The sequence below is a fragment of the Amphiura filiformis genome, chromosome 16 (genome assembly GCF_039555335.1).
Source record: "Amphiura filiformis chromosome 16, Afil_fr2py, whole genome shotgun sequence".
Lineage (NCBI taxonomy): Eukaryota > Metazoa > Echinodermata > Ophiuroidea > Amphilepidida > Amphiuridae > Amphiura > Amphiura filiformis.
In genome coordinates, this window is record NC_092643.1 from 40,610,668 (window position 1) to 40,620,250 (window position 9,583).

Consider the following 9,583-nt stretch of genomic DNA (forward strand, 5'->3'; position numbering starts at 1 on the left):
TTATAAAACGTGCACCATTATGTTGATCTCAACAGTTAAGTAAATACGGTCGTGGACCATAGTTCAAATCCTTTGTTTGAAATCAGTCATTTTTATATTTAATTACCACCAACTATATTTATTTTTATATGTCGACTAATAAAACGCTGTGAGAATACATATACTAGAGTATTTGATTCCTGATTCTTCAAGTCTGTTTTCATGTCCATAACGCATCCAATCTCCTCTCTGGACCAGACGCGTCCCTTTTTAAAGGGATTTTATTTGGTCAGTTGGAAAGCTGAAAATTCTCTCTACTGTCTATATGCTGTAACTTGAAAACCTCCAGTCGTATTATTATAATGCGAATAATAATACGTGTATTCATCCAGAAAAGCTGCCATATTACCGCCCTAATATCAAATAAATACAAAAAAAAAACAAAAAAAAAAAACACTCGATATAATGATCTGTCCTTGGATTCTGTTTAACAATGATTTGATGGGCCATGGGAATGTTTATAATGTTGTGCAAAAAAGAAGGATGCAATGATCTATCCTTATAATCCTTGGACTGTCTTGTTAAATCGGATAATGAGATTTTCTGAAAGGACTGGAATTTGCGAAGTCACCACCAAATAGAATTATAATATTATTATAGTTGTTCACCCTTTAAATTTAAATTCTCATAAACCCATGCATTTACGCCTAAAAGGGAACATTAAAGGTCATTTCAGTGAACCCAGCTGAAGTGCAAACCAAATAAAATTGTTTATACATTGTCAAAAGGTGAAGGATAAGTCATTAAAATTGTCATTATGTATTTTTGAAATGAAAAAAATTGGTAAAAATGAGGAAAACAGCAGCATTGACCAATTTGAGGCACATTCAAATCTGTGTAGCTAATAATTACTGTCAGTATATAAATTACAGATTCATATGAAATGACCTTATTTTGTCTTAAATACACAGCTTTCTGCTGAACCGCAAGCAGGCTATGTTAGCACATCTATGACAATGGTACCAAAATCTGAATGTTGATGATTTTTTCGATCGTCGGGATGAGCAAATCACTGAATGGGCCTTTAAAATGAGCAGAAATTTGCATAATTTTGGCCAAAATTGGATTGGTCGGACTCATGATTAGTAATGTTAAATACTGCAAGTGTATCACAGATGGGAGAGATCGAATAGTTGTTAACTTCGAGATTATTTTAAGTTTGGGTTCATTCATATAATTGTATTCATGACTAAATGTTGTTTAAACAACCGTTTAGTCATGAAAATAATTGAACCCCGTTCATACATACCAGAACATTTTGTGATTCTTATTTCATCAAAATAATAACAAAAAAATTACAAATAACATTATTAAAAACAATGATTTCCCTTCATTTTCCCTATCTCTACCCGGCGATCTCACATCCGGGACACGCTGCGCTGTTTATGCCGGCTCTCGACCAATCACGCGCGCTGTTATATAGCGTGTATGTATGAATCACAGAGTAATATGTGGTATGAATAGCCTTTTCTTTACAGAAACCCTGTCATGATTTTGCATGTAAATTGGGTAATTCCCGGGCATCGTAGACTTCGAGGGCCAATCGTAAAAAATAATGACGGTCAACTTATTTTTTCCCAGCCAGAGGGATCAGGCAAGGGGTGATTTCACCCGTCATATCTGTCGCTAAAAACTGAGTCGCTCCTGTGAAGAACGAATGACGTTTTCTTAAGGGGTACTACACCCTGTGGTAAATTTGTGACTATTTTTGCATTTTTCTCAAAAAATAATAACACACTTGTAACAAAAGTTATGTATATTATTGGGGCAAGGAATCCAATTACTACACTGAAATTTCAGTGATTCAAGACAAGCAGTTCAGTATATGATAGGAAATGAGGTACATTCTAGCGGTACCTCTTTCTTATCATAAATAACGAACCGCTTGTCTTGGGTCACTGAAATTCCAGTGTAGTAATTGGATTCCTTGCCCCTATAATATACACAACTTTTGTTACCACTGTGTTATTAGTTTTTGAGAAAAATGTAAAAATAGACAACATTTATCGAGGGTGTAGTACCCCCTTAAGGCAAATTTAGCACATATATCTCTATGGGACTCTGATTTGGTGGTGTGAGATCTGTAGGGAGAGCCCATTTTGAGACTAATTTTTCGACCGCATTCATTTTTATAAAAAAAAAAAAAAAAGTCTATATTTTATGCACAATATTCCTTAAAAAAGTATGTTGTGATTGAAAGGGTAATAGCGTTACACAATTTATCATTTGGTTACCTTTTAATATTTATAAAAACGTTAACTTTGTATGAATGTAATGTAATACAATTTCAGTTAATTTTGGTAAAACAAAGGCTCGGCGAGAGGAAATCAATAATACATAAAAATTATTTTAGTCCAATATTTTACTAAAAGCTTGTGTTTTTCGCAATGACTTGCTTTCTAACGTGAATGTTTCAGAACATATTTGGCAATATTTGTTGTTTGAATGAAGACAAAAAATACACAAATTTAATTACAAAAATATTGAAGGAAATCTAGACATCCTTGGATTATCTGGTTTGATGAAAATCATTAAACACATAAAAGAACTTGTTTTGGGCCAACCCCGCTTAAGCTTTATCTGTTTTATTTTCTAAGAAAATTTTTACACTATGCAATGACGCATTTTGAAAATGTATAATAAAATGGTAATAAAGAATACCTGAAGGTTATTTTTCTTGAATAATTTTACCTTTCACTGGAAAATATGAGGCTAGAAACAATTTTATAGCGACAACCTTGAAAGTGAATATGCTCGGTTCTAACATCTCTGATCAAGCCTAATTCTGTAGATCAAGCTGATGCATATACACAAAATTAAGAAAAATGAGAATTGGGGGGGGGGGGGGGCTCATAATTACTGCACAGCCCCTAAGTATATATATGATATACAGACGCATTTGCTTGCAGAGCGACTCGTAGTACAGTGGTAAAGCATCTTACTATGGATCCGTAAGTTGTTGGTTCGAACCCCGGTCAATACTTGCTTGAATTTTAAATGTAATATATTTCGTTTCTAATTATTGTCTGATGGCACTATGGTGGAATCTAACCTCATGATACATGTCACTGTGGATGGATACATGTAACACTACACATGTTTCGGAAAAACAATATTGCCGAGCCCGGACAGCTCTAGATGACCTATGGGGGAATAATTGCAGTGATTATGATTGTACTTTTATTCCTTTTTTGTAGAAAAACCTTCTTTGATAGTTTTGGTAATCTGGTTCACGCCTACTTATCTTTTTAATGTGTCCTTCGATGCTTTGTTATACAATTTAATCTTGATACCACTCATAATGAAGTCTCATAAAATTGTCCTTTCATAAATTCCTAGAATTAAATATTATTATCCGAGACTATCATGATTATCATGATAATAGGCCTACTATACGCAAAGATATCAATCAGCGACTATAAGACGAAAAGGCTTTACCAATGTTCGACCACACAGGGTCATACAGCCTCCGATTCCAATTGATCTTCTTGAAGCATTGATGACTACACTAAAGTGTATGTAACAGGAGGAAAAGCCGACGGTCAATTGAAAATTTTGACCTTTCATATTGAAGATATGGATTTTTTTCCCAAAAGACCTAATTTTTTTGTGTTTTGGGAAAAAAAATCCATATCTTCAATATGAAAGGTCAAAATTTTCAATTGATCGTCGGCTTTTCATCCCACCTACATACACTTTAAGTATAAATCATCAGATTTATAAAGTTTACTTCAAGTACTGTTAAATATCAAAATATCAATTTTTAATGATTTGCCATAAAATGTGTATTAAATTGCGAATTTCAAAAATCAAAATTATTTGATATCAGAATGACATTCTTCATATTCAGAATGCAATTCGATATGTCTGATGTGCTCTAATGTCCCACAATAAATACTGTCCAAACGTTCATACCCCAGCCCTTAAAACATCTCTTCTTTTCACTCAACCCCAGAGTCAACCCACTATAAAGGTTATTGAACATACAGTGATATCCTTACAAATTACATTGACCATGTTGACAGAAAAGAAACCTTATTTAATTTTTGATTACAACATAGGGCCTATAACAATAACACACAATGTCATAATAACGTTGTCACACAACGTTGTCACTGACAACATTGTGACAACGTTACGCGTTATCGTGTGTTACTAGGGGTCTTTTTATGAACACTATATATTCCAAACACAACGAAAAATTTAATTTCATCTGGCAAAAACAATAAACAAAAGAGCTTTAAATTTAAACTCGACAAAAAGGTCCGGGAAAAAGGTCCACATAAAAGATGAGAGCAAATTAAGAACTAATACATGTAGTGGCCGTCAAACCACTTTTTGGCAGCGAAATCGACCCTCTACCGGTATTCTGATAGTAAAAAAAAAATATTATCCAACCAATAGAGAGCGCTATACCACTAACCGCTCGAGCAGCGCTCAAGCTCACATGTAGGCTGCAACCAGTCTGGGTAGATCCCAAATACACCACATTTCGCCATACTACATTTTAGAAACGCTTGCTGTTAGAATAAGAAAAATTTTAATGCTAATTGATTGCACATTCTAGGGAAGCGTGGTTATCTTTTTAAAATAACCGAGTGAGAGGGTTTTCAAGAAAATATTTTTCCTGTCAAAACTGAAGCATCCTCTGTATAAAAGAAAATATGAATATTAACTGCACATCATATATAACGATTCGTGATACCCAATTGTGGCACATTTGATGTCGTGAGGCAGATAATCTTATTTCAATTTTATTTACGCCAAAATATTTTTTTTTAATTGAGCAAGAATAAGGATAGAAAAAACGTTGAAAATTCTATGTGAATATTACATTAGACCCAACCAAAGATTACTGTTTCGTTTTTATGGTAGGCTAATCTAATCTTTTATTTCCTGAAAAAAACATTTTGGGTCTTATATTCACATACTTGATCAAAACATCGAACGTGTATACAAGAAAAATGGTAGGTTCCTCTATAGGCCTAGTATTTTACTGACCATGGAAATGTACCGTGTGGATCCCAAAGGTAGATCGGTCGCTCACCGTTTCCGTCCACAAATTATGCGTCAGATCTTTGGAACTGTCGGGATTTTTTGGGTGTCAGAATTCTGGAATTTCGACAGCTGTCAAAAAGTTTTAATTATTTTTTAAAACTTTTTAACCCCCCACTTTTTAGATTTTCAAAAAAAATTAAGTCAAACTTTCGAGCTGTTGCTGCAGGGGCGGCAAATAGGAGCGGCCACGATATAACGCCACTGTCTAATGGTGGGAGCAACTTTCGCATTTCAAAATATTGGCGTTTGGTAAAGGGGGGGGCATTGAACCGTGTAAGTGTCCCAGCACTTTTGCACTTGACTAGGTTCAACAGAAACTAAAAGTGGTGTTTTTGCAAACTGAATATAGATAGTGTTTTTGAAAACATGCAAACCCTGTAAAATGCAATGTAGGCCTATACCGTATCATATTGTGTGTTGAGTTTTAAAGAGTTTTCAGGCGGTGGCAAATATTTTATTCTTTGTGAAAACATGCAATTAAATTTCGAAATCTATTTTTGATACAAAAGAATTTATATGCCCTAGCCTGCATGTCATGTCAATTTATACATCGAACAGCTCATTTATTTTACCGTCTACAGTATTGCTATTTGGAGTATCATTCTTTTGCCGTAGACTTCCGGAAATAAGCCGCACGTTGTGTTTAAATCAAAACCGGTAGGCAATAATGTGCTGTTTAAATTCTTCATCACGGCTTCTTATTTTAATTTTCGTAACAAGTACATAAGACATAAAGACGAGCATTATTTTACATCCCATTGCGCTAAGAAAAATATGTCGGTAATTTCGCAGCATTTGTATATTAAATTAAAGCAAACAGTCTTGTTACGCTCACTAAAAGCGTTCAGTATTTCTGTATAAGTAGTTCTGCATATCGGCAAGGCCGAGATATTTTGGAAATAGATTCGTAGTCTGGGTTTCAGTTTTGAGAAGAGTCAAAGGCAAACATCCACTATATTCACGTATAGGATCCACAACATGCTCATCTGCAGTAGGGTTAAGTTCTTTAAAACCCCAATACATTTATACATTCATTGAATAACCTTAGAAAATTTCGGTGCAAAACTCATACTCTGTAACTTGATGTCAAATTTTGCCCTATTATTGTTTCATTGAGGTTATTGAACTATGCCATTGGGATGAGGCCACTGTGGTCCATAGTGATTGGTCACTGGTTCCACTCTGGCAACAGGAGGACATTTGGGCACACTGCAGATGGGGATTCCTTGGTACGCAGACGACACCGTTGTGTAGGCACTAGGACGATAATAGTAGGCATACTGATGAGGGTAGTAGGCACACGGGAAAGCTCCACCATACTGTTGAGGTAGTCCATAGCTTGGCAAGTTCGCAGGGTAGCTATTAAACTTCAACGAAGATGAGCAGGAAGATTGAAATGATGCAGATGTACAGATGGGTGGTGGTGAACAACATACTTCTCTACAACGCTGAGAAGTCATGATGGCTGTCTCGGGAGAACGACGGTGAGAGGTGATAGCCGGTGTCTCAGGAGAAAGACGATGGGATGTCATCTCGGGTGCAGCAGGCGGGGATTCCTTCTGACGATGTTCGGATTCAGTTGATGATGTATCACTTGGTGACGAGGAAGTCTTACGTTTGGCTTGACGACGTAGACGGGCACGACGATTCTGGAACCAAACCTATTGTGAAACAACAAAAACAAAACAAAGAAAAATTTCAAGTTTGAGACAAAGAACTACAATGTCAGAATGTCAGACTTTGGCGCTCAAATAACTGGAGCATCACTCACATGTGGGTCTTTAATACGAACTGCCGGAGGGCAAGAAAAGGGGACCCGTGACGGCCGCATACCCGTACCACCTTTACATGCATGTGAGTGCCCCTCCCTCGGTTATAATCCGACATTTAAACGTTTTCTAGCAACAATTTCCGCCCTTCTACGAAATCGTCTTGTGTACTTGCATGGTGGGTGCAACTCTCAGATCCTACTCAACATGTGCAAGACGGTACAGGTTTAACAAAAATGCTTGTCAAACAAAAATGCCATGTTTTGCTTACCTGAACTCTTGATTCAGTCGTGTCCAGAGCATCTGCTAAAGCTTCTCTTGAATTGATGTCAGGATATTGGTTAGCCGCAAACACAGATTCTAAAGCTTCCATCTGCTCTACGGTGTAGACAGTACGAGGACGGCGACGAAGACCACCACGACGAGATTTGGCGGGAATTTCGACTTGTGCAACAGGGGGCGTGGTGAGAATGGACAATGGTGACGAAGCAGTCAAAGAGGAGACTGGACATCCTGCTGAAAATTAAAATACACAAAACAATATTGTTACTTGATTTAGTTATCTATCTGCATCAACTATAAATTAACAACTGACGTCATATTTTAGTATTGTATCAAGGATCGTTTGTCATATCACTACATAATGTGTTGGAATCCCTCTTCTTGTCAGGGAGATTGGCGCGCATATTCATAAAATAATAGCCCAAATATTATATAAAACATATTGTAGTCAATTCATTTGCAAAAGAGAATAGGGATGGAAGTTTGGTTTCCAATGTGTGAGAGCAATTTCATTCAAGTAGGCCTATATGTCGTGCAGAATATATTATAAGTCTTACAACAATGTATTTAGGCATATAGTTTGTGAACCAAGCGGGGAACCAAGCCCGATCTGAAATCGGCATGGGTTATCACATAGCCGTCTGAAAAATCTGAAAACGGTCCATTTTCCTGTTAAAAACACTACTCTAAACTTTGAAATCAGCCCTTTTTTATTGAAGGAAAATGTTATACCCATGACCTATGTTTCATAAGAGTTAAATTGCTATTAAAATGTATCTTATCCGCTTTTGACCATGTTTTTTGTCAAACTGTCGTATGACGAAAAATGCAGTTTTGAGAAAATCGCATTTACTGGTTTTTTTTTTTTCAAATTTTTGAAGACCCACTGAGAGCACCAAAGTAAAATATGTTTATTATTTTCAAAGAATATAATCAATAATATATCTGTCTTTGTTCAAAACATAATACAAACTTTTTAATCATTCACTAATTAGAAGTAATATGCAAACTCATACGACAGTCCCGACGACAGTATGCCAAAATAATGCACAATTTGGCAACCTATGCATTAATAATGATACGCCATGTGATGCGCCCGGTCCCCGCACTCCGTGCATCCGCGGGTATTCATGCTTGTCGGTGAACTTTAAAAACACCCCCTTATGCATCTCATTTCGCGACGGTTTTTTTTAGCGATTTCGCGAATTATTTGCCCTTCGACAATACCCCTATTTTCGCTAAAACGCGAACTATATTTCTACTAATACCCTTTTCTGTCAGAAACGCGTAGGCTGCTCGATGAAAATACCCTTTTTTTTTTCAATTTCGCGGACACGTGGTTTGAAAAAACACCCCTTTTTTTGTGTGTTTCGCGAATCGCGTTTCTTCATCTGAAAACACCCCTTATTTCGCGAAATTTTCGACGAGCATGAATACCCACGGATGCACGGAGCGCGGGGACCTGGGTGATACGACAGTATGTCAAAACAATAGGCAACTGCAGTTTACACGGTGGCCTATGGCGACGTATCATGGTACGACTAGGCCTATATATGATACGGCTGTATTATTTGCAAAACACAGAACGAAGATTGGGGGGTACATAAAAACCACGTCGTATCATACTAATTGGTGCCATATCTCTCTCATTAACTAATTACATTTAGGTCTCAAAACTTTGTGAATATATAGAGTTTCATTCATAGATTTTGAATGTTTATATAACTCATTTTGCCCAAAAATCGTTATACGACAGTATGCCAAAACAGCGACGATGTGTTTACAGCAAGATTATGTTATATCATCGCAAGCCAAAACCGATATATTACAAGACACAAAATGAGGAACTATTTTTGAAAGACTTTATAGAGTTTATAGAAATAAGATTTTTACCTTGATCTAGTCCCAAGATTCCGTCGATGGAAAACGGTGGTGTCTTCCTATGACTGGTAACCTCTGCAGGGTTCTGGCTGTAATAATCCATGAGTAAAGGGTAAGTGTAGCGTCAAAATATCAGAATTATGAAGTAACAATTGAAGGTTCTACCATCTAACAATCTGATACGCAGCGATTTGAGTAAGTTTTGAAGACCAATGGTGGAAGTTTTGACGAGCATTTTACACAGTTATGCGAGGCCAAACTTTCCCACGAAGCGGCGTATCCATTTTCTTTTAAAACTTATCTTCTCTGCTTAAACCCATTCATCGCGTTGCAAGCAATGAGCTTAATCCCGTCATTTTCATTGGATGGAACTTTTTATACGTCACCGCTGTCATCATGGGTCAAAGGGCGTACCGCGTTGATTATTGATTTGATTGGGTTAGCACGAATAGCGCGAATGGGATTAAACTTTTAATTCAATTAATGTTGAATGTGGGTTTGCTGGGGTAAACAATAGATAACGGTTGCGTTAAAGAGTTTAAGAGATAATAAAC

At 36.5% G+C, this 9,583-nt stretch overlaps 1 protein-coding gene across 2 annotated transcripts; it reads right to left on the reverse strand.

Moving 5' to 3' along the window:
• Positions 1-5,226: 5,226 nt before the first annotated feature.
• LOC140136602 (uncharacterized) lies at positions 5,227-9,256 on the reverse strand. 2 transcript variants are annotated; one of them, XM_072158287.1, is made up of 3 exons: positions 9,042-9,256; positions 7,138-7,379; positions 5,227-6,758 (listed from the first exon to the last, which is right to left on the reverse strand). In XM_072158287.1, exons 1-3 carry the CDS (start codon positions 9,130-9,132, stop codon positions 6,216-6,218), a joined length of 876 nt encoding a protein of 291 aa, XP_072014388.1. In that variant the 5' UTR covers positions 9,133-9,256; the 3' UTR covers positions 5,227-6,215. The 2 variants fall into 2 exon arrangements, with proteins under 2 accessions (XP_072014388.1, XP_072014387.1); XM_072158286.1 differs by having other exon boundaries at positions 7,138-7,382.
• Between the last annotated feature and the right edge of the window lie 327 nt (positions 9,257-9,583).

Excerpts from the sequence above, each read along its gene's own strand:
- LOC140136602 (XM_072158286.1), bottom strand. The coding sequence starts at position 9,132 with ATGGATTATTACAGCCAGAACCCTGCAGAGGTTACCAGTCATAGGAAG. Across the intron at positions 7,383-9,041 it reads AATCTTGGGACTAGATCAAG|CAGGATGTCCAGTCTCCTCT; the intron begins GTAAAAATCTTA and ends TTTAATTTTCAG. Across the intron at positions 6,759-7,137 it reads CGACTGAATCAAGAGTTCAG|GTTTGGTTCCAGAATCGTCG; the intron begins GTAAGCAAAACA and ends GTTTCACAATAG.